Source organism: Agelaius tricolor, unplaced genomic scaffold (genome assembly GCF_023055355.1).
Source record: "Agelaius tricolor isolate 1412-34295 unplaced genomic scaffold, bAgeTri1.0.p SCAF_30, whole genome shotgun sequence".
Classification (NCBI taxonomy): Eukaryota; Metazoa; Chordata; class Aves; order Passeriformes; family Icteridae; genus Agelaius; species Agelaius tricolor.
In genome coordinates, this window is record NW_027269290.1 from 3967817 (window position 1) to 3995741 (window position 27925).

Genomic DNA, 27925 nt, shown 5'->3' on the forward strand with positions numbered 1-27925 from the left:
GGGACACTCATGGCACTGAAACACCTCCTAATCCATCCTCTGTGCTCTCAGGATGTTGTGATGGGAACAAACCACAGCAATCCTGGGTTTCTAGGGACAGAAATGGGGCAAATCCTGCACCCTGCAGGGGCGTGGGTGAGGGAGAGCATGAGGGACAGTCTCTGCTGGGGCAGGAAGGACAGACATGGTGTGGGGACAACTGGGACTGTCCCCAGTCCCTGAGGGGCTCCCAGCACCTGCCCTGTCCTGCCCCATCCCCTCTGGGGGAAGAGGGAAGGGAAGGGGATGGGGCAAACTGGGCCTTACATAAGGTGGAGATTCTGTGGCTGCAGGGGGAGGTGGCCTGTGCTTCATTAGAAACAAACTCAGTAAATCAGCAACATCTGGGGCCTGCTGGCTGGAGCACCGCCCCAGCAGGGGAGGGAAATCTCCTGTTGTCCTCCCAGATTAAAGGATTTTGCTGTTTGCTCACAGTTTTGTACATGTAAAACGAGCTGGCCCTGAGCAGCAGCCTGCCCAAAGCCTCGTGTTCCATCTCTGCCCTAAGCCTTTCCAAAACCCTCACCAAACACAAACCCCTGCCCAGGCACCCTCCCAAGGTCTGTCTGTGCTCCCTGCTCTGAGCCCTGCAAGGACACCCCACCCTTGGGAAGTGATTTTTGGGGTGTTTCAGGGGCAAGGTGGAGCTCAGGGCTCTGACAGCCCTGCCCAGCACCCCACGCTCCCCAAGGCAGGCGGCCGCACTTCGCTGCGTACTATTTATTCATTATATCAGAAAAGAAAAACCTCATTAAATTAGTCCAGGACTCTGCTGGCTGCTCCCAGGTGGGGACACCAGTGCCAGGGCATGGCTGGGGTGGGGATCCAGCATTTCTTCATTTCACAGTGATGGGAGAAGGAGCAGAGACGCTGTCCTGAGGGCCGGGCCGGGCTGGGCCGGGCCGCACCCTCAGACCTCCAGCTTCTTCTTCATCTCCATGCGGTAAATGATCTGGTAGCCGTCGTCCCAGGCATAGATCTGCCTCTCCCTGGGGCTGTACTTGAGGCTGGCGTGGGAGCCGTAGCGCTTGGGGAAATAGACCAGGGAGGCGTCCTCGGGGGCCAGCGTGCCGCTGACGTCGAAGACGCACTGGACGCGGGCGCGGCTGGGCAGGCGCGTGTTGTACACCACGTGCAGCGCCCCGCACACCACGAAGGCGCCCTCGGCGTTCTCCCGCGGGCACGGCGTGTCCCACATCTGCTCGATGTCCAGCGAGGCGGGGTCCAGCTTGGCCAGGCACATGTTCTTCTCGTCCTCCTTGGTGGCGTAGATGGCCCAGAGGCCTTCCTCGTCCGCCGACACCTCGATGTAGGTGGAGGGGGACAGGCCGAAGACGGGGATCTGCTCCTCGGCCGGGAACACCGAGCTGTCCACCACCGTCTTGTTGGCCAGGTTGAACTTGATCACCTGGAAGGACAGGCCCTGCTGGCGGATGTAGTAGAGGTGGCCATCGTAGACGAGGTGCCCGGTGCCCACCCAGGGGTAGGGCAGCTTGATGCGGGCGGCCTTGCGGGTGGCAGAGAAGAGGGTGAACTCCCGCATGCGGGGGAAGACGTAAACCGTGTCGTTGGCGGTGCCGTCGAACACGTAGATCTTCTCTGAGGTCCCCGCAGCGTCCTTGGTCCAGAGCCCCGAGGCGCTGCCGAAACGCTTCAGGATCTTCATGGCCCTGACACTGGCAATGGTGTCACTGCAGTCTGTGAGAGACGGATGGCTGTGAGAGCCTGGGAACAGCCTGGCCCTGCAGCACTGCTGCTGCTCCGTGCTAGGTTCTCACCCTGTCCCACCAAAACCCCTTAGAAATTCACTGAAGGGGTTTAGGTGCATCCCTGGTGGCATTGGGAAGTCCCCTAGTGTACCCATGACACAGAGAGGAGCCACCCTCACCCCAGCCCTGCCCCAGAGGCTTTGGGGATGCACAAGGCTCCAGCCCGGGGCTTGGATGCAGCTCCCAGGCCAGGGGGGATGCAGGAGCTTGTGCCAGAGACATCTGAGGTGCCCTGCTGGGACACAATGCCCTGGCCCATGGCTGGGGGACACCTGGACTGGGGTGGGCCGGGAAGGGTCAGGGTAACCCTCAGACAGGAGTCATTCCAACACCTGGGGTGGTTTCATCTGCTGTGCAGGGGGATGCAGGCTGCTGAGCACCTTGGGAGTTTGAGCTCCTGGGTCTCCCTGAACCCAGCCATCAAGGGCAGTATCCAATTCATATCCAAGTCACCCTGACACAGCTTTTGGCAATTCCAACTTTGTGGGAAATATTAGCTCTTCCTATAGCGCCTCTAAGATTTAAACCTTTGCCTAAGAGCTTGGTTAACATTTAAACTCCATTCTACAACACCAGATCCAAATTTAATTTGAATTATAAGGCATTTGCATAATATCCAATCCCCCAGGGAGCCACGGCAGCCCCTCACCTGTGAGCTTGGTGTACTTCTCGTTCTTCCTCTGCTTGGCTGTGGCCACCTGCTTGTCCATCAGCGTCTCATCCACCTCCACGCAGGGCGGGGCGGGGTTCTGTGTCTCCAGGTAGTCCACCTCCCTCTCCAGCCGGTCCACGCGCACGGCCGCGCCCTCGGCCTCCGCCCGCAGCGCCTCCCGCTCCTTCTCGGCCGCCTCCAGCATCCCCAGCACCTGGTTCTTGAAGTCCCGCAGCTCCGTGGAGTAGCGGCTGCTCTGGTCGTGCCACTGGGAGATCCTTTCCTGGGGTGGCCAAGGGGACACTGAGGTCTCCAAACCTCACAGCCCACCATGGCAGCTGTCCCAGCCTGCCCGGGCTGGGGGTGTCCCCAGAGCCACACGGGGCTTCTGGCTCTGGGTCCCATCCCACCCTGTTCCTGCTCCTGTGGTTCTCCTGGGACTGTAACGCCCCTTCTCTTGTGATGTTCCCATTCCTGTGATGTCCCCATGACTCTTCCAGACCCACAATGTCCCTGCTTTCCCATGATGTTCCCATTCCTGTGATGTCCCCATAGTTCTCAGATCTGCAATGTTCCTGCTTTCCCATGATGTTCCCATTCCTGTGATGTCCCAATGGTTCTGATGTTCCCATTCCTGTGATCTCCCCATGATTCTCCTAGACCCACAATGCCTCTGCTTTTCCATGATGTTCCCATTCCTGTCATCTCCTCGCAGTTCTCAGACCTGCAATGCCCCTGCTCCAGTGATATTCCCATTCCTGTGATGTCCCCATGGTTCTGATGTTCCCATTCCTGTGAGGCCCCCATGGCTCTTCCAGACCCAGGGACAATGTCCCTGCTTTCCCATGATGTTCCCAGTCCTGTGATGTCCCCATAGTTCTCAGATCTGCAATGTTCCTGCTTTCCCATGATGTTCCCATTCCTGTGATGTCCCCATGGTTCTGATGTTCCCATTCCTGTGATGCCCCCATGGTTCTCCCAGACCCACAATGTCCCTGCTTTCCCATGATGTTCCCATTCCTGTGATGCCCCCATGGCTCTGATGTTTCCATTCCTGTGATGCCCCCATGGTTCTCCCAGGCCCACAATGTTCCTGCTTTCCCATGATGTTCCCATTCCGGTGATGCCCCCATGGTTCTCCCAGGCCCACAATGCCCCTGCTCCCCCGATCCCCCATCCCCCAGTGCTCCCACACCCATCTTGCCCCGGTGTATCCCAGCTGGGCTGTGCAGGACCCCGGCAGGAGCTTCCAGGGCTCCCCACCCCCTGCTCCATCCCTACCCCGGCTCCTCCTCACCAGCCCCGCTCCCAGCCCCTCCGGCCTCCCTGGGGAAGGGTTTGGCTGCCTGTCCCGGGGCGATTCGGGGTGCGGGGCTGGCTGTACCTCCAGGAGGGTGATGCGGCGCTCCACGTACTCCATGAACTGCTGCTGCTGGGCGCGCAGGGCCGGGGCGAGCAGCGGCAGCAGCAGCAGCAGGCAGCGCCAGGGCCCCATGGCCGGCAGCGCTGCAGCCTCCAGCTCAGTGCTCAGGAATGCTCCGGCCTCCCCAGCCCTTATTGCATCCAGATGTGCACAGGGAGGGAGGGGACGCTGCTCCTTCCCCGCAGACCAGCCCCGGGCGCTTTAACCCCTTCGTGCCCCAGCCAGCGCGCTGCCCCCGAGCCGCGGGGATGGGGCAGGAGACTGGGGACGGGCCGGGGACAGGAGTTTGGGGTGTGGGGAGAGCTGCAGGAGCCCTGAGCGAGAGGACACGTCCTCATGAGCCGTACTTTGGGGACAGCGAGGGGACAGCCCCGGCTCCTTGTCCGCAGAGGTGCCCAAAGCCAGCGGCCAACCTGAGCCACGTCCAGGTCTGGGGACAGGGATGTCCCTGGGGACAGGGAGGGTGCCAGCCCAGAGGGTTTGTCCCCTAGGATAGGGACAATGCTAGCCCAGTGGGTTGTCCCCTGGGCAGGAACACTGCCGGCCCAGCGGGTTTGTCCCTTGGGACAGGGATGGTGCCAGTGCAGGGGGTTTGTCCCTGGGGACAGGGACACTGTCAGCCCAGCAGGTTTGTCCCCTGGGACAGGGACACTGCCAGCCCAGCGGGGTTGTCCCCTGGGACAGGGATGGTGCCAGCATGGCAGGTTTATCCCTTGGGGACAGGGACAGTGCCAGCCCAGCGGGGTTGTCCCCTCGGTGTCCAGCAGCCCCGGGATCCTGCGTCACCCTGGATCCCGCTGGGAAGCTGCTGGAGGGCCTGGAGTGGCCCTGGCAGGAGGGGGCCCACAGTTACCTGTGGCAGGAGAGCATCTCCTCAGGTGAGGAGCTCCTCCTCTGAGCCCTTCCCCACCCCAGGAGGGTGCTTGGGATGGCCCAAGGTTCCCCTGTGGGAAGGCACCAGCCAGGGCTGGATCTGTGGCATCCCCCAGCCCAGCCCCAGAGCAGCCAGATGGGATCCAGGCAGGTTATTTGTTATTTGTTATTTGGTGGGATCCAGGCAGGTTATTTGTTATTTGGTGGGATCCAGGCAGGTGTTATTTGTGTTGCTTTGTTCTTATTTTGTGCTGAGGCTGGCAGTGAGCACCGACCAACAATTACTCTAAGCATTTGCCCACCAAAAGTTGGGATGTGGAAGAAGACACCAGCTCAGATATTTGGCATGGCCAGGAACCTGTTTGAACCCAGGGATGAGGTGAGGCAGCCTTTAAAATACACTTCTTGTGAGCTGCCCTTACTCAGACAAACAGAAATCAGGACCTGGATGGACAGAAATCAGGTTTAAAATTTATTGCCACCATTGTTTCCAGCAGGGTGCAAATGTACCCAAACCTCAGCAGCAGAAACCATGTACCCAAATGTACCCAAACCATGGCAGCAGAACCTTCAGAGCCAACTCTGGACTCATCTCAGCTTTTCTGGACTTCACTCCCTTTTGCCTCAGCTTACCACAGTTAAGACAGTGATTTTAAAAAGCTACATTTAATTTCTTTCTATTCTTCCTAATATGAAACATGAAACAACTTATTAGTTAAAGAGAAAATCAAGCTTGTAGGTTAGAGCAAAACCCACTCCCTGCTCTGGCATCCAGCACAGCAAAAGCAGCCTCCCATGAGCTGGTGATTATTTTTCTGGCTCCAGGCATGCAAACATAAACCACAAAATCACCCAGAACCTTTTTAGAGATGCTGGGACTGCACAAACTGTGAGTTCACTAAAGGAAAGGTGAGCATTACAGGGGTCCAGTTTCCTTTCAGTTTTCTAGTTCCATCTCTAGTTTTTTAATCTCCAGGAACAGTTTCTGGATTTCCAGCAGACTTTTCACTTTTTCCACAGGCATACCGCATTCAAAGGTCGATTTAATGTAGTGAACCTCTTGACACACATCAGCATCACCTTCTTTCATCTGTTAAACAGGAAAACAAACCCCAGAAAAGCCTGTGAGGATGGAGTGCAGCAGAGGCAGAGCCACCCACTCCTCAGCTATGAGGCTGCCCTGTCCCAACAGGGGCTGCATCATCCTCAGGACCAGAAATGAAAATATTTTGAGAAGTTTTAGCAGTTTTCATGTTAGAAATCAGGCAGCACCCACCCAGGGACTCAGCCAGGCTCAGCACCCTGAGGCTCTGAGCACCTGGGAAGGTTCAACCATGGCAGGGTGGAACTGGATGATCTTTAAGGCTCCCCCCAACCCAACCATTCTGTAATTTTGTGGTACTCACACACTTGGGCAGTGGTGTCCAGCTGCCATCAGGCAAGCACGTGGCTGTCCAGGCATTATCCATCATTCCATTGTCTGGAAACTGGTAGCCAGGAAGGCACTCCAAGGTGACAGTCTCGTTGGTCTGGTACCACCTTTGCTCACCCAAAGGGCTTTTCAGCTTTCCAAAGGGCACTTGTGGTGGTGGACACAGGACTGAAAGGAAAGCCCAGGGCAGAAGGCACCTCAGCCAGAGGTCAGAAAGGAGTTTGGGAAGTGCAGAGGAACTTAAAATTGTGGAGCTGTGAAATCAAAACCACTTCTCTTCAAGAAGAGGGTGAAGGTCAGAGCAGCCCCTGTGAGGGGCTGTGAATTCCTTATGGATTTGCTGTTTCTGGCAGTGTTTCAATCCAGGCATCCCCATGGTGGGGGTCAACATTTGGCAATAAGGGAAAGGAAAGTCAGTGAGCTCCTGACCTGTCTTAGACCTCCTTTATACAGAGCTGTCAATAAAAACTCAACTATGACCTGGAAAACACCAGCTTTGGGAAAGTTGTTTCTTCTGCAAAGAGGAGAAGGACTCAGGAAGCCCCAAGGACAGACAGAGGCAGGCAATCCTGCACCCCAAGCCCTCTGCTCTACCCCAGGGGCCACAGCTGAGCAGGAGATTTTGGGAGCACCCCTAAATGCAGTAGATGGGCACAGTTTCATTTACCCATACCACAGTTTGTTAGTGAATCACTACATCTTCCTGCCGTGGGGGTTTGGGACACTGAACTGAAAGGAAAATGCACATTAAAAATCCAGGAACAGGAGGTGGAGGAGAAAAAGCTCACTCACCTGGCTGGCAGGTGGGCACGGGCGGGTCCCAGGTGCCATCAGCCAGGCACTGGCTCTGGGCAGCACCACGCAGCCTGAAGCCTTCCTCACAGGAGAAGTGCAGGAGCAGCCCATAGGGAAAGGTGAACACCTGTGGGCTCATCCTTCCCCTCTCCACCACGGGCTTGGGGCACCGAACCGCTGTGGGACAGAGCAGAGCTGGCACTGGGCTCTGGGCACAGCAGAACCCAGGCAGGGCTGCTCCTCCCGAGCCCTGATGGCCCCCGGAGAGGAGAACCAGGGTCTGCCACTTCCAGAGGGATCATCCCCCCTTCCTGTGGAGGAAGCAGCATCTGCAGGCAGCCCTGCCTGGTTTGTTCTGAGTGCTGGCACTGCCCCCAGGGCCTGGCTCAGGCTGGTGCCATGCCCTGGTCCCACAGTGACCCCAAACCACTCACCCCTGCACAGGGCCTGGCTCAGGCTGGTGCCATGCCCTGATCCCACAGTGACCCCAAACCACTCACCCCTGCACAGGGCCTGGCTCAGGCTGGTGCCATGCCCTGATCCCACAGTGACCCCAAACCACTCACCCCTGCACTCTGGGGCACGCCCACTCCAGGTCAGGTTCTCCCCATCCTCGGAGGTGCAGTAGAGGGATTTGTTCCCGATGAGGGACAGCCCCTCTGCACAGCTGTACTTCACTTCAGAGCCGTAGGTGAACTGTGTGAACCCCATGCCAGAGTGCTGCCCGTTGGTGATTTTGGGAGGGGGACCACAGACTGTGTGAGAGTAAAGGGAAAAGTCAGGTTTTCCTCATTCCATCAGGGAGGCAGAAGGCAGGGAGGTAACAGGAGAGGCTGGTTCTCTGTGTTTATGGCATGTGTTGCTCTCCTCACAGTCCTCCCTGCCCCTGGCCAGCTTTGGCCATGGCTGTGCCAGTGCTCCCAGGCTGACCCAGCAGAGGAACCCACCCTCAGCACAGCCCCAGCACTGCAGCACCCCTCCCCTCCCCTTCAGCCCCTTCCCCTTCCTCATCCTCTCTCTTTTCCATCCTTCTCCTAAGCAAGGTCAGGGAATGGTAAACATCATAAACAGCTTGAAGAATCCTTTCAGAAATGACTGCAAATCCCATTGACCAACACATTTCACCAATCACAGTTTTGGGAGAGGATGGAAATGCCAAAGCCCTTCCCTGCTGTGGCTTGGGCACCTTCTCCTCACACCTCACATGGTTTTCTCCCTGCTGTCCCTCCCTGTTGTATTTACAGGGTGCTCCATGGTGATGAATCTTACTCCATGTTCTCAGAAGGTAATTTATTATTTTATGAAACTATATTATATTAAAGAATACTAAACTAAACTATACTAAAGAATACAGAAAGGATACTTACAGAAGGCTAAAAAGATAATAATGAAAACTCGTGACTCCTTCCAGAGTCCCGACACAGCTTGGCCCTGATTGGCCAAAGAGTCAGAATAATTCACAGAAACCCAATGACACAATCACCTGTGGGTAAACAAGCTCCTACCACATTCCAAAGCAGCAAAACACAGGAGAAGCAAATCACATAATTATTGTTTTCCTTTTTCTCTGAGGCTTCTCAGATTCCCAGGAGCAAAATCCTGAGCTGAAGGGATTTTTCAGAAGATGTGACAGTGACACCTCCCCACGGATGGAATCCCCAGCCCTGTCCCCACTCACCCCTGTCACAGTAGGGCACGGGGGGTCTCCATATCCCATCAGAGGAGCACTGCACCCTGTCACTGCCCCGGAGCATGAAGCCATGGTCGCACTGGAACTCCACCTGCTGCCCGAAGGTGTACTCGGCTCTGCTGGGGCTGGTCTCTGTCCCGTGGGGGATGGCTGGGCTGGGACACTGCACCTCTGGGGGACAGCAGCAGCAGAGAGGAGAGGTTGGCACAGAGCCATTCCCAGCCAAGCTGCCAGGCAGCGCTGCCAGGCACCTCAAAGCAGAGCTGGCAGGCTCAGGGATGGCAATTACAGGATAACAAGAGCTGCTCTTGGAAGGCAGAAGGATGTGAGTATTGTATTCACAGGCAACCCCAATGAGGGGGAAAAATGATGAGGAGTCTATTGATATCAGAAGGCTAATTATTACTATATTACATTAATAATATAATAAAGTATGATAATATAATATTATAATAATAATACAATAATAATATAATAATAAATATATTAATAATATACACAATTATAATAATCATACATTATTAAATATTAGATAATATATGATCAAAAACAATATCATAATTTATATATTAATGTTATATAATGTATAATGTATTATTAATATATTAATAATATAATATTATTAATATTACATATTATTGAATATTACACATTATTAATACATATATTAATATTATAATTACTATAATAAATATAATGATATAATCATATAATATAATCATATAATGTAATCATATATTACTATATAGTATATTATTATACTATATTATTCTATATTATATGACACTATATTACATTACACCTAAACTGAATCTGCCAAGCACTCGACCCTGCACACAACTGCACTCGTCTCGTAATTGTCACCCAACAGTCCTGACACACACACACACACACACCTGGCCCTGACAGGCCGAGGAAACACAACACCATCACTTTGGAGCAAACAATCTCCATATTGCATTCTGCTTTTGCACAAACACAGGCACAGCAAATGAGATAAGAATATTCTTGGGAAGAATTGTGCCTTGCTTTTCTGTGTGAAGAGAAATGTGGGGCTCCACGTGAGAGCCTGTGATCAGCTGGAAATCGCGCTGGGGGATGGCTCCTCACTGGCTGCATCCCTGAATCCTTGTTGGAGCCTCTAAATAACCAGGGCGAGCTGCAGCTTTTCCTATCCAGGCACGCCACCTTTTGAGCAGCGAAATTACTGCCAGGGAGAGCCGAGGGTGCTGCAGGAAGCCCGGGCAGGGTGTGACAGTGGTGTCACCCCATGGTGATGTGCTGGCAGAGCACGATGGCAGAACATGCTGGCAGAAACGGATCCTTTTATTCTGAATTCATCCCAGCCTCCTGAAGATGCCTTGGTGAGATGGATCACGCTTGAGTGTGGTCACCAATTGTGGTCACCAATTGTTGCAGTGTTGTTGAGGGTCCTCAGGATGAGGTGAGAGATGAGAATTGACTCCAAGTTCTCAGAAGGCTGATTTATTATTTTATGATGTGATATTATATTAAACTAAAATTATATACTAAAACTACACTAAAGAAAAAGAAAGGAGAATGAATAATAGAAAAGAATGAATAATAAAAACCCGTGACAGGCTCAGAGAGCCCGACACAGCTGGACTGGGATTGGTCATTAAGTTAAAACAATTCATATGCTGGGTAAACAATTCTCCAAATCACATTCCAGAGGAGCAAAACATGGAGAAGCTGAAGCTTCCCAGCTTCCCAGGAGAAGAAATCCTGGCGAAGGGATTTTTCAGAAAACATGACAGAGTACACCACTGCTGTACTCACTCTGGCACAGCCTGGGCACCGCAGACCACGTGAAGTTCTGGAGACAGGTGATGGTTGGGGACACCCCGGGGACCAGGGAGAAGCCGGCTCGGCACGAGTAGGACAGCGTGGTGCCAACAGGGAACTCCCGGCGGGGCTGGAAATCGGCGAACTCCACAGAGGGAGGGTGGCGACACTGCCCTGGGGACACACAGAACCTTATCACTGCCTTGGGGACAGCACAGAACCTTATCACTGCCCTGGGGACAGCAGGGACAGCACAGAGCATCAGCACTGCCCTGGGGACAGCACAGAGCCTTATCACTGCCCTGGGGACAGCAGGGACAGCACAGAGCATCAGGGGACAGCACAGAGCCTCAGCACTGCCATGGGGACAGGAGGGGACAGCACAGAGCCTCAACACTGCCCTGGGGACAGCAGGGACAGCACAGAGACTCAACACTGCCCTGGGGACAGCACAGAACGTTATCACTGCCCTGGGGACAGCACAGAGCCTCAGGAGACAGCACAGAGCCTCAGCACTGCCATGGGGACAGGAGGGGACAGCACAGAGCATCAGCACTGCCCTAGGGACAGCAGGGACAGCACAGAGACTCAACACTGCCATGGGGACAGCACAGAGCCTCAGGGGACAGCACAGAGCCTCAGCATTGCCATGGGGAAAGGAGGGGACAGCACAGAACCTTATCACTGCCCTGGGGACACAGAGCAGGGACAGCACAGAGCCTCAGGGGACAGCACAGAGCCTCAACACTGCCCTGGGGACAGCACAGAACCTTATCACTGCCCTGGGGACATCAGGGACAGAGCCTCAGCACCACCCTGGTGACAGCAGGGACAGCACAGAGCCACAGCACTGGGAGCTTTTCTTTGGGAGCTTTTCTTTGGTGGAAAACCCCAGCAATAAGTGAGGGACAGCAGCACCCCTGAGCTTGGCTGTGGGGTGAAGAGAAAGGGAGAAACAGCAGGGGAAATTCCCCAGAGAATGTGAACTGAGTGAGAATCTTTATTCTTGTGTGCTTTGGTACCTTGTGGGTGTCCCCTGCAGGGAGGGACAGCCCTGCCACGCTCCCCAGGGTGATCCCAGAGGGAATTCACAGAATTCACAGAACCACTGGATTGGAAGAGACCTTCAAGATCATCGAGTCCAACCCAGCCCCAACACCTCAACTCAACCCTGGCACCCAGTGCCACATCCAGGCTTTGTTAAACACCCCCAGGGATGGTGACTCCACCACCTCCCTGAGCAGCCCAATCCAGAGCTTTATCTGTAAAAAACTTCTATAAAAACTCTCCCTTTCTGTAAAAAACTTTTTCCTGATATCCAATCTAAATTTCCCTTGGTGCAGCTTGAATCCTGCCAGCCAGCAGCGCTCCCGGTGATGCCCACCCTCCAAACCCCCTCCAAGTGCTTTTGGGGAAACAGGAGCAGCCGCTTGCAGCTGGCAGAGGCCAGCAGGGGGTGTGAGCTCACCTGGGATGCAGGAGGGCACCCGTGGGTACCACCGGCCGCTGTGTGTGCAGCGTGCAGTGCTGGCAGTGCCCACGAAGCCGGGGTCACACTGCAGTGTGGCTGTGCTGCCAAAGGTGAAGTTCTCTGCAGAGCTCAGCTGCCCGTGTGCGATGGAAGGGATGGGACATTGAGACTCTGTGGAGCACCAAAAAAAAGAAAAAAAAAAAAAAAAAAGGGGGGGTTTAGGGGTGTTTTGCATAATGGCTTCATGGTGGGCAAATGTCATGGCAGCTCTGGCTGGGGGGGAGAGGAGATGTGGCACTGCTGGGTCAGGAACAGAAGTGAAGGGGACACAAGCTCTCTTCAGCAGGCCAATAACAATAACTCCTCAGCTGCTGTGGAAACACCCCCACATCCCTGCATCTCGAGGCCTTTCTGGGTCGCTGTGACCCCGAGATTGTTCAAAGTCTCTTTTCCCAGACTGGCGATTGAAGGAGTCAGGACTCTTCATTTCTTGGTCTCAAGGTTGTTCATTGTTTCTTATCTATAAAAATTTTTCTCCTGCCCTGCCGAGGTCCATCCAGCAGGACAGTTCCAGGCACTCTGCCTGCCCCCACGGCAGGGTTATGTCTTTATACTAAAAATACATTATTTACAATTACTTTCCAATACCTATCACCTGTGTTAGACAGTGAGCTTCTACTCTAAACCAATCTAAAAGTGCCACCATCACCCAGAAGATGGAGGCCAAGAAGAAGAAGGAGAAAGGCTGGACATGCCCAGTTCCCTCCATTTTGCCCCCTGAACCCCCATACCAAAAACCCCAAAATCTCCTTTTCCACCCCGTGATAACTTCACTATTATTCTACCTAAACTGTTGTGGCTTGCAGATCTTCATCTAAGGTTGGTAATTTGCTCCATAATCAATCCCAGAGGTGTTTTGGGCTCTGTGCCAGGGTCTCTGAGCCCCCTGGCAGGGGTCCTGGCCATCCTGGACAGGCAGAGGGATGTGCTGGGTCCCACCTGCACTCATGGAACAGCACTTATTTGAGCTGTTTATTTGCATACACTATAAATGAACCTATTTGTTATATACACTTTATATATGATCTCTTTATTCGAAAGCCATTCCTTTTTGTACACTGTTCTGATACAGGTGGACCTGATTGGTCATTTAATCAACACACCATCACCACTGGCTAATTAAGGAAATCCCCTTTGGTAAACAATTTATGAGAAAACAACTGCTCAAAACACCAGCTGCAAGATTGTTTTAGTTCTTTCTCTCAGCCTTCTCAAAACTCCCCAGAACAATTCCTGGGGAAGTTGATCTGGCTTTCTCTGGCCAGGCTGTCAATACCCACAGAGACAAAGCTGTGTAATGACTACAGAGACTGAGGCAGAGGTTTGGAGGTTTATAAACATCCTGAGCCATCAGCAGGACCCCAAACCTGTAGGGTTTCCTTTCCACACAACCAAAACCTTTCCTGCCCTTCCCTTGGAGCCCTTGCTCAGGCAGGGCACAATTGACTCAGCTCAGGTGCAGCAGCTCCCTCCAGCCTCATAAAAAAAAAAAAAAAAGAATTTCTACAACTGCATGACCTCTGTCACACCTGCACATCACTGATGTCCCAACAAAAAACTCCTCTTTCCATGTCTCCCATGAGAAATATTTGGGGGCTTATCACAAATAACAGAGTAAACAAAACTCCAGCAGCTCTAACTGGGGTTTCTTCCTGCCTGGCAGTGCTGGCAGGTGACCAAGACAGAGTTAAAAACATGTCAGAACATCCTGGTCCACATCCAGGTGCTGTAGCATCCCCCACCTGCACCCTGCCAGGGCAGTGCCACCCGTGCTGCCTTTGGTGCCGTCCCCATGGAAAATATCTTGGAAAAGATCTTGTTTGTGTCTCCTCCACATTAATTATTGGCACCTCATTAGCAATGTTTGGCTTTGGGAAATGGGCTGAGAAGCATTAGGAAGTAAAAGCAATAAATATTGACAATAAAAGCAGAGTGCACAGGCAGTGCTGGTGCAGGGCTGTGCACCCTGGAGAAGTTTCTGGAAAGGTTTGGGTTTAACTGAACCCCCAACTTCCAGACAGAAACTGCTGCTTATTCCCCTTCCCAGAGACATTCAGTGCTCAGCAGATTTGCACTTCTGCAGTTCTGAGGTCAGCCTGGGGGATGCCTGCCCATGGCCCAGCTGCCTTGGGCAGCTCTGGGGGCTGCCCCAGGGCTGAGGCATCACAGAATCAGTCAGAGAAGCAGGGAAGGGACATTATGGAAGGGACATAAAACTTGGAATGGAAGGGCCATTAAACCCCATCCTGGGCAGGGACACCTCCCACTGTCCCAGGCTGCTCCCAGCCCTGTCCAGCCTGGCCTTGGGCACTGCCAGGGATGCAGGGGCAGCCCCAGCTGCTCTGGGCACCTGTGCCAGGGCCTGCCCACCCTCCCAGGGAACAATTCCTTCCTAACACCCAATCTAACCCTGCCCTTATTCACCCTAAACCCATTCCCCTTTCCCTGCCAGGCCATTCCTGGTGCAGAGCCCCTCTCCAGCCTTCCTGGAGCCCCTTCAGGCCCTGCAAGGCTCTATCAGCTCTTCCCAAAGCCCCTGTGGAAGGAAAGCAGAGCCCCAGGAGCCCAGACCCCGAGGAGGGAAGGAGGGGAGGACACTCACCCTGAGTCCCCATGGGCTGCAGCAGCAGAACCAGCACTGCCAGGAGCTGCCCTGGCATGGTGAGGGTGGGAGCTGCCCAGGCAAGGAGAGATTCTGCCCTGAGAGCCTGCCAGGGAAGGGGAAGCAGCAGTGGGAAGTTGGGGACAGGCCAAAGACACCACTGACACCACCCCCAGCCCTGGGATGTGCAAGGCAAGGGAGGCTGCTCTGGGCACAGAGGGAGTGCAGGGGGCTCACAGCTCCAAGGGCTCTGCAGCAGCCTGGCCTCGTGTCTGGGGCAGGTTTACACCCAGGGCAGTGGGGTGGGGGGTGCCAGGCTGCTGTGGAAACACCCCCACATCCCTGCACTCATGGAACAGCACCTAACTGAGCTGTTTATTTATGTGCACTAGAAATAAAACTATTTATTATATACATTTATATATTATCTGTACTTCATACCTATTACAGAAATACTTCCCCTTTACTAGAGATAGAACAGATTATTAAAACCCAGACAGAGCAGTCTTTACAATTTCAGGTTTATTTTAATCTCTGGTCCCATCACAAGACACGTGGCCCACATAGTGCTTCCCCCTCACTGGATGGTGCAAAATAAAAAAAAAAATCAAAACCATTCCTTTCTTTCTGTACACTGTTATTTGTCCTTGGGGAACACACAGAGATGTGGCACTTCCATCCTGCTTGGGAGGAATACCTGGCATTTTTGCTTTGCTAGGATAGAGGCTTTGAGGTTTTCTTGGTGATGAGAAAAGTAATTAGGCAGTGAAGGGGTTGTTCCCACTAATGAGTGCAGTGTGGATGAACTGGGCAGCACTGGGGTAGACTGGAGAGGTGCAGCAGCTGCAGGTGAGTGGCTCTCACCACGTTCATGCCTGTTTCTACCACCAAAATTCACTTTCCACTCAGTTCCTTCCTAACTGTGCACTGCCAGTGTAGCAAACAGATCTAAATGTGAAGCTTTGAAAGGCATAAGGTGATCTACAAACTGAACCTGGTGAGCTCTAAAAATGGACTCACAAGTCATTGACTCACAAGTCATTGACTCCTCATGTGACCAAATCTGTGGCCAATTGTTAAATTTTGTCCTGGCTACTTCAGCATTAGCACAAATTACAAAGTCATAAAGATCCTCAGTCAGCATCATGATCCAACACAGAGAGGATGGTTCTTAAAATCCCACTCAGCCATAGGTGGTGACTTTTAGCTCCTTTTCAAGTTTCTGGATCTCCAGGAACAGCTTCTTGACTTCCAGCTGGGTTTTCAGTTCTGACAGAGGCATTCCACACTGGAAAGCTGCTTTGTGTTGAAGAATCCTCTCACACACCTCACTTTTCCTCTTAAAAAGAACCAAAGCAAAGGCAGAGTGAGACTCCAGTGTGGGGTGACAAAGCAACCGCCCTCCTGAAGCTGGACCAAAGCTACAAATGGGGCAAGAAACAGGAAAAACGGGGCAGCTGGTGGGACTTACACACGTGGGTGGTGGTGTCCAGGTGCCATCAGCTGAACAGGTGGTTTTGGAAGGTGCCTCTAAGTGCCCACGATGTCGGCAGTAGAAGTTCACAGTTTCATTCACCTCATACCACATCTTGTTGAAGTTAATCACCACGTCATCCTGCCTGGCAAGCCTGGAGCACTGAACTGAGGGGGAAACACACACAAAAAACCCAATAATGGGAGGAGATGGAGGAGAAAACTCTCCCTGTGAGCCAGCAGAGCAGCCCCCAGGCCGAGCAGGGCAGGGCTGGCACTCACCTGGCTGGCAGGTGGGCACGGGCGGGTCCCAGGTGCCATCAGCCAGGCACTGGCTCTGGGCAGCACCACGCAGCCTGAAGCCTTCCTCACAGGAGAAGTGCAGGAGCAGCCCATAGGGAAAGGTGAACACCTGTGGGCTCATCCTTCCCCTCTCCACCACGGGCTTGGGGCACCGAACCGCTGTGGGACAGAGCAGAGCTGGCACTGGGCTCTGGGCACAGCAGAACCCGGGCAGGGCTGCTCCTCCCGAGCCCTGATGGCCCCCGGAGAGGAGAACCAGGGTCTGATGTTGGGAAGGATGAAAGTTTGACAAGGAAGTCTCACAGATATGTGTGTTTGGCAGACAGATTTTTGAATGTAGAATCTGAAGAAGGAATAGAGATGGAAGCAAGTTTTGATATAGAAGAAAAGAATTGCTGAGCCAGTCTTACTGGATAGCCAAGCAAGCAAAAAATATGTTATGACTTAGAGCAAAAGATAAACCCACCCCAAACAAGAAGATGTTTTTGCCAAGCAGAAAGATAGCACAGGCAAAATAATCAGCAAAGTTGCAACTAGAAAAAAGGTCTCAGAATTTTCCACTGCAAGAAATCTGAAAAACAACTTCTAGCTTAAACTGTAATGTACTAACTTTGAGTGATTGGAGAACAATAACATGAATATGGTAATTATAGTAGTTATGATGGGCTATAGATAATAGTTAAGGTATAGATTGGTTCTACTGTATTAAGATGCTCATCAAAGAAAAGTATATATTGCACTGTGACCAAAAGAAAAGTCTAGAATGCACTGTAACCAAAACCAAAGGGTCTCCAGGCCTGCCTGCAGCTGGAGCTGACAGCTGTGGGCACAGCTCTGTCACCCACGACCCTGGGCTGCTGTGACATCTTGGATGGAATAAACTGCATTTTGGAGACTGCCTGGAGTCCCACATCTCTCATTCAGGCTCTTACAGTGCCACTTCCCGAGGGAACATCCCCCCCTCCTGTGGAGGAAGCAGCATCTGCAGGCAGCCCTGCTCACTTTAACCCCGTTGTTCTGAGTGCTGGCACTGCCATGCCCTGATCCCACAGTGACCCCAAACTGTCAGCGTTCAGGAGCACATAATCACAGAATGATTACATGCAGGTGCTTTTATTGAAGAGCTCTGGGTGTCAGGGGTGCATAGACCCAAATCTGACCCAACATGGTTTCGAGCTGAACATATTTTTTATTTTATATTATATATTTATATATATACTTTAGAATATATTTATATTTTATTTATATTTCATACTTCATATTTTATATTTTATATTCTATTTTCTATTTATATTTATATTTTATGCATATTTTATATTCTATCATTATATAAATTATATATTAATTATTAAACTTACATTGTTCTATTGTATACATTGATTTCATCCAAGCATGGATTTCTCGTGATCCCACTCAAACTCCTAACAGAGTTTCTCATGATTCTTTAAACAATAATTATATCTGATCACATCTAATAATTATATCATTTATCATATACTGACTACACAGGAGTAGTTTCACATATTCTAGCAAATACAAGGCCTAACATATTCTAGATAATTCAAGGCCTTGTTTGTGTCTCCTCCACATTAATTATTTCCCAGGGCCTACCTTTAACATTTTCCCAGGGCCTTCTAAGCCTAACTTTCTTTCTAACCCCCCGAATTTTCTATGATTTTAAAATCTTTCACTATCAAAACCACTCACCCCTGCACTCTGGGGCAGGTCCACTCCACGCCAGGCTCTTGCCATCGTCCGAGGTGCAGTAGAGGGACTCGTCCCCCACCAGGGACAGCCCCTCTGCACAGCTGTAGGTCACCTTGGAGCCATAGGAGAACTCCCTGCCACCTCTGCCAGAGTGCTGCCCAAAGGCTATTTGGGGAGGGGGCCCACATGCTGTGGAAAAAAGGGAATTGGGAAAGAAAGACACGTGCAGTGCAGTTAGCACCTTCAGGTGAGAGTCAAAAACATTTCTGTGAAATCAGCACAAAGTTCATTTTGTGGTTGGTGTGAGGCAAATTCACAGGGAGCTGCTGCCTGGATTCTGGCCTCATACAGCACCCCAGAAATATCAGGATATTTCCAGTGGTGGCCACCCCACTCCTGAAGTGGTCAAGAAACACGTGGATGTGGCACAGTGGGATTCACTCAAAGCCTGGACCTGATGATGTTGGAGGTATTTTCCAACCTTAATGATTCTAATTCCAGCTCTGGGGAGGGGACACCTGGCTGAGGTCGTGTCCCCAGGAGCAGGTGCTGCAGGCAGATCACCCACTGGGGGCAGGACATCACCCACTGGTGGCAGATCTCTTGTCCCCTGTGTGTCACACATACCTTTGTCACAGAAGGGCACCTGGGGCTCCCAGCTCAGATCAGCCCCACAGGTGATGGACTCAGAGCCCCTGAGGGCAAAGCCCTCCTCACAGGCCAGCCTCACCCGGGTCCCCACTGAGTAGCCACTGCTGCTTTTATAAACCTCCTTTCCATGAGGGACATTTGGCTTCGGGCAATGTAGTTCTAGAAATAATGGGAAATAAAAAATGTTGTACATTTCCAAAAAGAACTCCAGTCATGTTTTCTATGGAGAAGAGCTACCAACAAATCTGAACCATGGTAGGAAAGTGACCAAGCCCCAGGTGCAGGTCTCAGGCTGCCCCTGTAACCCTGAAGGGTCAGTACAGGGAATTCTCCATGCTCTAATCTGCCTGCCCTGGGAGGTGGAGCAGGTTTTTCCCTCCTGGCAAGGTTTTCCTGAGTTTTTTGGGGATATTGCTGTGGTGCTGGGTCAGGAGTTGGAGCAGTGTCAGTTATTTACTCATTTTCTCCTGACAGGGGAAATGCCTTGGGAACATCTTCTGCTCCCCAGAAAAGCAGCCCCAAACACAAACCACATCCCCTTCCAGCTGGGTAAATGTCTCCCTGGTTTCCTCAGGAACCTCCCAAGCCTCTAGAAGCTTCCAACCCACCACCCTTGCACCCTCCAGACACCAGCTCAGCCCTGCCAAAACCCTGCCCTTTTTCCATGGGGCCCATATGAAACTTTTGCTACCTGTATATTCCACATTAACCCAGGAGAAGTAGATCTGGGGCCACCTGGAGTGGGGGGGGGAAATTCTCCATGGTTTCTGTCATGCTCATTTCACCACTCTGTCCCACCTGGAATGCACTCTGGCACTGCTGGATTCCATTCACCATCGCTGCCACAGTGGAGGGTGATGCTGCTGCCATGGCTTTTGAAAGCAAATCCTTCACTGCACGCCACCTCCAGCCTGTCCCCGCTCTCATAAACCTCTTTCACTTGCCATGGGTGCAAGGGCCTTCCATTTGGGATGTGTGGATCTGGGCAAGGAATTCCTGGGAAATGCCAAACATCAGTGAGGGTGAAACCATGGCAAAGCCAAGTGGGTGACGGGAAATTTGTTGTGAAGACAAGGACGGATGGACAGACACATCATGACATTAAATCTGCCCCAAAAGCATCCCTGGGCTTTCCTGGGGTGTGGAATGTTGGTGGTGGACCCTCAAGAGCACAATGGATGTTTTCCAGAGGTTCAAGGAGCTGGCAAATAAAGCAAAGCCAACTCTTCAGCTGAGGAATAAATCAAAGGAATTTGAGAGTCAGCAAAGACCAAGCTGGGCCCTGGAGCGTCCCCCAGGCTGTCCCCACCCCACGTGCAGCTCCTTCACACACTCTGGCAGTCACAAAAGCCCCAGGCACTCACTTTCACATGGAGGTGGGACTTCACTCCACACAAAACCCTGCAGGCAGCTGATGTTCCAGGCGGTTTGCCCTCCTCTGAACTGGTGGCCCTGCTGGCACTCGTAGGTGACCACGGTGTCCACAGGGAACAGGTTTCCAGCCAGCCTGGTTTTCAGAGCATTCCTCACATCTGGGGGGTCATCACAGCTGCCTGGGGGTGAGACAGCAATTTAGGGACAGTACTGCATCACAGGGCCTGGCATGGAGGGAATTTGGGTAAAAAGCATGGGCACATATTGTTCATTCTGACATGCATTGAATCATCCAGGTTCAGGAAGGGGAAAGAGGGAATGCAAAGGAGACAAACTAAGATATACAGATATTTTTTTCCTCCTGGAGAGAGACTTTTCACAAGGGAATATAAAGCAATATAAAGACTACCCAGTGCAAATCTCCAATCACCCAGTGCAAAACAACAACTAAATAAACTACTTAGTGCAGTAGAGCACTGTCCCTGCAGACTCACTGCGCTGGCAGAGGGGCAGGGGGGGCTCCCAGAGGCCGTTGTCCTTGCAGGTGGAGGCCTCGCTGCCACTGAGGCTGTAGTGCAGGTTACAGTCGAACACCACCGTGTCCCCAAAGCTGTAGTCAGGCTGGTATCCACTCAGCAGCTTCCCATTCTCCACTCTTGGCTGCTTGCAGGTCACCACTGTACCAGGGGAAGCACACAGGGAAGCAGCAGTTAGGCTCCAGATGGAGATATGAGGGTTGTGATATTGTCCCAGATTGCAAGGCAAGGTGTATTCTATTTGCCATCTGTTAGAGGTGTGGCAGTTTTCTTCTGTTAATTAGGCAGTTTTCTTTATCTCTTCCACAACCAATCCTCCCTCCAGAGAGACATCTGCTGATAACAGACTATTGAATGTCACTGCATGACTGATAAGAGCTACAGCATCCCATTGGGAGATGTGAGCCCAGGGGGAGGAGCCAAGCATTCCTACCTGGATATAATCTGGAGATTCTGGAACACCAGCACAGCTTCTGCACTGCATTGCCCAGAGGAACAGCAGCTGCCTCTGCCACTGGATCTTCAGAAGCAGAGACTGCACCTTTCTCCAGGATCCCTGCTCCAGCAGAACCAGCCCTGGCACTGCAGGAGGGCTGAGCCACAATTCCAATGGTTCTGCTGCCAGCACCCTGACCCACAGGGTGTCAGGCTGGGTTCTGACTCTGGCAGTGCTGTTTTGGTTTACTGCATTGTTTATTTTATCCTTTTATTTTCTTCCCTAATAAAGAACTGTTATTTCCTGCTCCCATATTTTTTGCCTGAGATCCCCTTAATTTCAAATTTATAACAATTTGGAGAGAGGGGGTTTACATTTTCCATTTCGGGGGAGGCTCCTGCCTTCTTTAGCAGACACTTGGCTTTCCTAACTGAGACAGATATATGGGATATATGGGTTTTGAAAAAAACCCCATCACCTTTTTCAGAAGGGCTGAAAACAGCAGCGGGGTGACGTGGTGGTTTTCTACATCTTGCCCCATGTTACAGTAGGGGTTTTTAAGGCAAAGCATAAAGAGAACCCAGAGGAGCAGGTTTGGGAATTCTTTGCAGCCGTTCTGTTTCACAGCAGGTGAGAGGGATCCCCTGCCCTGTGGGCACAGTGAAATCTCACTCCCACCTCCCTGCTGACACTGTGACCGTGAGGGGAGACCCCAATTCCTGTCACAGCTGCCACACTCAGAGGGTCCCATCTGCAAGAGGTGATTCCATTCCAGCAGGATGGAGGGGAGAGGAGGTTCCAAGGGAGGAAACAGCAGAGCAGGAGCAGGCAGCAGCGCAGGGGCTGGTGCTGGGATGTGGGAGCAGCTCACCTTTGCATTCTGGAGCTGGGCTGCTCCACACACCGTTCAGGTTGTCCTTGCTTGTGCAGAAAATGGAGGCCTCTCCCAGCAAGGAGAAAGGTCTCTCTCCCATCCTGGGCTTGTGGCACTGGTAGGTGACAGAGTCCCCATACTGAAAATACTCCTTGTCCATCCCATTGTGCTGCCCATTTGCTATTTCTGGAGGGGGTGCACAGGGAATTGCTGTGGAAAAAGGGGAAGATCATCATGGGAATGAGAAGAAGACAAAAAAAAGAATTTAATTTATTTTGAACCAAAGATCTGGCCAGAAAAATGTGGAAACAGGAGGTAGCAGAAGGGTCAGAAATCAAAGGCAGGTCTTGAGGAGCTGCACCAGCCCCGAGCTCTGGCTGGGCACTGAGGGGGTTTGGGATATCCCAGGCTCAAATGTAGCTGCATCTCTCCCAGAGAGTGAATGAACATTTCTGCAGGAAGGGAAACACAGATTAAAAATGCCTTTCTAGGCTCCACCATGCCAAAATCCTGGGCAGATGCCAAACTGCAGATGCCACTGAGATACCAAAATCCTCAGCAGAGCAACACAACAGCCTCTTTATCCAGCCCCAGCCACATTCCAGATAATTAAAGAATAGATAATTAAGGAGCTTTGCTTACCCTGACAAATGGGAATTTCTCTGTCCCAGGTAAGAACCTCATTTCTGAACACACATTCAATCTCAGAGTCTCCAATCAGTCTGTACCTGTGTGAGACAGGGGAGAGGGAATTACTCCACAGACTCCGTCCTGATGCGTTACCCACATCACCACCAGCAAGGTTTGGGCTCCTTTGTCAGAATTCCAGAGATCAGAAATTGGTCAGAAAGTGTCATTTCCTCAAGGACACACTGGCTTTTGACAAAAACATTTTTTTAATTTAAAAAAATGACACGTTTCTAAGGAAATGAGTAATCTTTATCAACTACTTACAGCTCTGAGCTCAGTATTCACATCTTTCCTTCAAAAGGACCCTGAAACATTGGGAATGGTTTGAAAAGAGCCAGGAGGGTGAACCTGAGTTTGGGAAGAACTGCCTCAAAGTAGGAGATTAAGACATTCACAGTCAGTCTTAAAGCTCTCAAAGGAAAGCTTAAAAGGTATTTCAGTCAGAGTCTGCAATTACCTACATGGGAGAGGCTCTGACAGCAAAGGGGGGAAAAAGCTTTGGAAAACTGGCTGGAGAGGAAGAAGCCCTGTGGCCCAGGTGCTCGTGGCTTACCCAGTGTTGCAGGTGAAGTTCACTTTGGTACCAAAGGTGAATGCTTCAGGCAGGACCAGTCTGCCATTAACCGGCTCCCCGGGGTAGCTGCACGCCTTGGCTGGGGACAACAGGGCTCCAGTCAGCTCCCAGCTCAGGTTCTTGGCAGGAGAGCCAAAGAATTGCCCAGTTCTGAGCCAGGGGATGGAGCAGACACCTCCAGATGTCCCCTCAACCTGAGGTTACTCTGTGACTCCCGGTGCTGGCCAGACCTGCCCTGTGAGCTGCTGCCTCTGGGCTTTGCAGAGACCTGTGGCACCATCTCTTCCCAGCTAAGGACCCTCCCTCTGCAGCTCCAGTGCTTTTCTAGACACAGGGGCTCAAAATGCCTGAGCAGAAGGACATCCTTTGAGTCAGCAGTGAAGCACAGCCAGCACCAAAGGTGATTTCAGCTCCTGCCATCACTGCCAGCACCCAGAGGAACAAACCCAGTGCCTCCCTTCAGGTCACTCATTGCCACCATTCCCAGGGCTCACTTTGTGTTCTTCTCCAACAGAAGGAGCTGGCTGCATCAGCAATCAAAACCAATGCCACAGAATCCCAGAATGGTTGGGGAGGGGCCCTAGAGATGATCTTGTACCAACCCAAGTGTCACTGTCATATTTTCTGGAAAATCCCTTTGCCCAGGATTTTGCTCCTGGGAAGCTGAGAAGCCTCAGAGAAAAATGAAAACAATAATTATCTGATTGGCTTCTCCTGTGTTTTGCTGCTTTGAAATGTGGTTTGGACATTGTTTACCAACAGGTGCATGTTTCATTGGTCACATGTGAATTGTTTTTACTTATTGGCCAATTATGGTCAAGCTGTGTTGGACTCTCAGAAGGGAGAGTCACAAGTTTTCATTATCATTCTTTCCAGCCTTCTTTCTCTGTTCTTTAGTACTCTTTTATCTCAGAATCTCTGCTGGTCAGAATGACTCTGAGATACATACAAGCCTCTTTTCCCAACCCAGCAGTCAAAGGAGGAGTCAGAATTCTTCTGTTCTCATTCCAAAGGTTGTTTATTGTTTCTTATCTATAAAATTCTTTCTCTGACCTGCTGAGATCTGTCTGGCAGGTTGGGTTGAGGCACACTGCCCGCCTCAGAGGTGGTGTTGTCTTTTTATACTAAAATCTACATGTACAATATTTACAATTACTTTCCAATACCTATCACCTGTGTTAGTGAGCTTCTACTCTAAACCAATCTAAAAGTGCCAACATCACAGCAGAAGATGGAGGCCAAGAAGAAGGAGAAAGACTGGACACGCCCAGATTCCTCCATCTTGCCCCCTGAACTCCCATTCTAAAAACCCCAAAAATATATTTTTCACCCCGTGACTAACTATCATTCTACTAAAACTTTCTTGACTTGTAATTCTTCATATAAAGGTTGGTAATTGTTTTTCCAAGGGCTAAATCAAAGGCACAGGGGTCTGGGGCTCTGTGCCAAGGTCTCTGAGCCCCCTGGGCAGGGGCTCGAGCCCTCCAGGGCAGCCAGAGGAATTTCCTGGGTTCCAACACTTTTAGTGTAGTTTCAGTATAGTATTCCTGAATACCATATAATATCATAAAATAGCAAATCAGCCTTCTGAGAACACGGAGTCAGATTCATTCCTTCCTCCTCCATCCGGGGACCCCGAAACCACCACACCCAAGGGCAGGGACGCCCCCAGACACACTCACGTATGCAGATGTCATTGGATCCACGCCACAGCCCGCTCACTCCGCAGGTGAGGACGTTTGGAACGTGAGCATTTCTCACATAGCCTGGCCTGCAGACAAACTCAATCCTGGAGCCATAGGGGAAGACCTCGATGCCCTCCAGCCGCCGCTTGGGCTCTGCTGACGGTGATCGTGGTGGAGGGGGACAGCGACCTGGGGACACAGGGCCCTGTCACCATGACAGCTTCTGAAAAATCCTCTTTGCCCAGGATTTTCTCCTGGGAAGCTGAGAAGCCTCAGAGAGGAATGAAAACACCCATGATATCTTCTGAAAAATCCTCTTTGCCCAGGATTTTGCTCCTGGGAAGCTGAGAAGCCTCAGAGAAAAATGAAAACAATAATTATCTGATTGCTGCTCCTGTGTTTTGCTGCTTTGGAATGTGGCTTGGACATTGTTTACCAACAGGTGTGTGAAAAATGCGTATTTTATGATTGGCTTTTCGCAAATATTAAAATCAATATTATATGTGTTATGTTAGAAAGTTATGCTGTATTAATTCTCTTAAGTAGTGTGTTAAATATAGTTTTAGGTTATAATGTTAAAATAGAAACCATGTATGCGAGATATTTTTTTAAGAAAGGAATGAGGTACTTGCACCAGATAGCAGCCACAGGACACCTAAATCTTTCAGAGAAAAAGAATTTATTGCCCTCTTATCAGGAGAAACAAACTTCTTCCTGCCTTGCTCAGTTCTGAAGGTGCCATCAGGATTAAGAAGAAGCTGACCCTGCCCAGACAGAATCCTGTGTTTGAATGGAATTTATGCATCATATATGAGGTATATGAATATGCAACAGGCTGTTGCTTTTAAGGGTTAATCCTCTGTTAATGTGGGTCCTTTTTTGGGCTTATTTTGCCCAGAAAAAGGTACCCGGACTGTCCATAACTCTTTAGTTTTATTGTCTCGTATTGTCCTAATCCAAATTGTCCAAATTTATATTACTCTAATTATATTGCTATTTTTATAACCATTTTATTACTATTAAACTTTTAAAACTTTAAAAGCAAGTGATTGGCGTTTTTCACAAGGTGAATGTTTGATTCTTTCCATGTGAATTGTTTTTAATTAATGACCAATCACAGCCAGCTGTGTCAGACTCTGAGGAGTCAGTCACGAGCTTTCATTATCATTCTTGTGAAGCCTTCTCATGTATCCTTTCTCTTTCTTTAGTATAGTTTTAGTATAATATAATATAATATGATATAACATAATATGATATAACATATAATATAATAAATATAATATAATAAATATAATATAATATAATATAATATAATATAATATAATATAATATAATATAATATAATCAATCATATCATAATAAATCAGCCTTCTGAGAACATGGAGTCAGATTCTCATCTCTCACCTCGTCCTGGGGACCTCACAAACACCACAAGCCCATGTCACAGATTGTTCTGGTTTGTTCCCCTCAGTGCCCCAAAGCAAAGAGAAGAGCAGCCTGTGGCTGGCAGGGATCTGACCCCTCCAGTCCCACTCCTTGCATCTCACCCAGCAGATTCAAAGGCTGGACACAAAGTCCAGATGAAGCATTTCTTCTCCTCACTTAGTATAAATTATTGCACTTTTGCAGCTAAAATAGTTTTGTACCTGCTTCCCACAGAAAGAAAAAAACAAAAAGGCAAAGGAAGAGCTGATAACAAAGATTTACAGAGCCCTTGAAATGCACAAGCAATGAGGAAAAGAGAAGGATTCAAGTCTTGTAAAGCCCAGGAGAAGGTTTTCCTGCAGGGGGTCTCAGTTCATCCTGGTGGACTCATTCACTTACTGTGGACAGTGACAATGAGAGCAGCAGTGAGGAGTGACCCAAGCACAGCTGCACAGCTCCTCTGCCTCCCCAGCTCCAAAGCTGACATGATTATTCCTGCCTGGAGGTCCCACAGATGTCACCACATTCCCCTCCTGGGACAGTACCTGTGTAGACAGCAGAGGGGTATTTGGGGTATTTATACTCAGCTACATGCACAGGTCTTATTTCTGCACCCCTGAGCAGTTCCTACAGTCACAGGAGAGGAGTAGAAGGAGAAGGAGCTGAATTTCTTTTCTGGAAACTTACAGGTAAAACACTTTATTGGTGGTAATCAATCTCTTTGGAAGGAAATAAATTCCTAGTCAGGAGAAATCCTACAGGGGTCACCAGGAAAGCTCCCTGACAATGAATCACCCTCGGGGAGAGAGAGAAGTATCCAAGCAAAAAATTCCATCAGTCTGTGCAAATATTCCCTGAGTAAAGTGAATATTTCAAGCTGTAAAGGGTCACAGGCAAATCAAACCAAACTGCTTTACAAAATGAAATTTAAGTGCAATTTGCACTCAGCTGGCAGCCCTAGGGAGCTGGAAGAGCCCTCTCTGTGTTACCCAGGGTCACTCACGAGCCTGAGCCCTCCCAAAGTTCCAGAATCTCCCAGTGCCTGCTTCCCTCCTGGGAATGAGGGTCCCCCTCCCTGCCCCCTGCCCTAAACCCAACACCTCCCATGCCTGCTTCACTCCTCTGCCTTTCTCTCAGCCCTTGGCACCCCTCGTGGATGAATCTGATTTAATTTCCTGACCTGGGTGCTCCCTGCCCTAAACCCAACACTTCCCATGCCTGCTTCACTCCTCTGCCTTTCTCTCAGCCCTTGGCACCCCTCGTGGATGAATCTGATTTAATTTCCTGACCTGGAGCTGCACACCAGCTCCCAGGGGCAGCCCTTGGAGCTGCCAGGCTGGGATTTGTCTTACCTGGGGCTGTGGAGGCAGGAGATGGAGAGCCCTGGTGTGCTCAACACTCACAGGATGGAACAGGGACTGCTCTCCTCCAGCCCCCAGGCAAAGGAGGAGTTTTATAGTGCCCACACGCTCAGGTCTGGCTCCACAATGAGAAACTTCAATTCTGCAGAAATCAGAGCTGGCCCGCTGACCCATAAATCATTAACTCCTCCTGAGCAAGAAGGAGTTTATTCCACCCCCAGGGC

The 27925-nt window shown here is 50.8% G+C and overlaps 2 protein-coding genes across 2 annotated transcripts; both read right to left on the reverse strand.

The window, feature by feature from the left end:
- Positions 1–744: 744 nt before the first annotated feature.
- Positions 745–4013, reverse strand: OLFML3 (olfactomedin like 3). Its single transcript, XM_071450280.1, has 3 exons — positions 3845–4013; positions 2458–2743; positions 745–1737 (listed from the first exon to the last, which is right to left on the reverse strand). The coding sequence occupies exons 1-3, from the start codon at positions 3953–3955 to the stop codon at positions 950–952; spliced, it is 1185 nt and encodes a 394-aa protein (XP_071306381.1). The 5' UTR covers positions 3956–4013; the 3' UTR covers positions 745–949.
- Positions 4014–5224: 1211 nt separating this feature from the next.
- LOC139601147 (complement receptor type 2-like) lies at positions 5225–27814 on the reverse strand. The gene is made up of 20 exons (XM_071449927.1): positions 27693–27814; positions 26740–26885; positions 24913–25104; positions 23210–23309; positions 22609–22694; positions 21964–22176; positions 20615–20797; positions 20111–20299; positions 19545–19742; positions 18723–18905; positions 18096–18284; positions 16368–16547; positions 16084–16253; positions 15801–15951; positions 11948–12121; positions 8662–9051; positions 7550–7738; positions 6981–7160; positions 6163–6356; positions 5225–5846 (listed from the first exon to the last, which is right to left on the reverse strand). The coding sequence occupies exons 2-20, from the start codon at positions 26825–26827 to the stop codon at positions 5694–5696; spliced, it is 3402 nt and encodes a 1133-aa protein (XP_071306028.1). The 5' UTR covers positions 26828–26885; positions 27693–27814; the 3' UTR covers positions 5225–5693.
- Between the last annotated feature and the right edge of the window lie 111 nt (positions 27815–27925).

Excerpts from the sequence above, each read along its gene's own strand:
- LOC139601147 (XM_071449927.1), bottom strand. The coding sequence starts at position 26,827 with ATGTCAGCTTTGGAGCTGGGGAGGCAGAGGAGCTGTGCAGCTGTGCTT. Across the intron at positions 22,695-23,209 it reads AACTTCACCTGCAACACTGG|GTACAGACTGATTGGAGACT; the intron begins GTAAGCCACGAG and ends TGTCTCACACAG. Across the intron at positions 7,739-8,661 it reads CGTGCCCTACTGTGACAGGG|TCTGTGGTCCCCCTCCCAAA; the intron begins GTGAGTGGGGAC and ends ACTCTCACACAG.
- OLFML3 (XM_071450280.1), bottom strand. The coding sequence starts at position 3,955 with ATGGGGCCCTGGCGCTGCCTGCTGCTGCTGCTGCCGCTGCTCGCCCCG. Across the intron at positions 2,744-3,844 it reads GCCGCATCACCCTCCTGGAG|GAAAGGATCTCCCAGTGGCA; the intron begins GTACAGCCAGCC and ends TGGCCACCCCAG. Across the intron at positions 1,738-2,457 it reads GAAGTACACCAAGCTCACAG|ACTGCAGTGACACCATTGCC; the intron begins GTGAGGGGCTGC and ends CGTCTCTCACAG.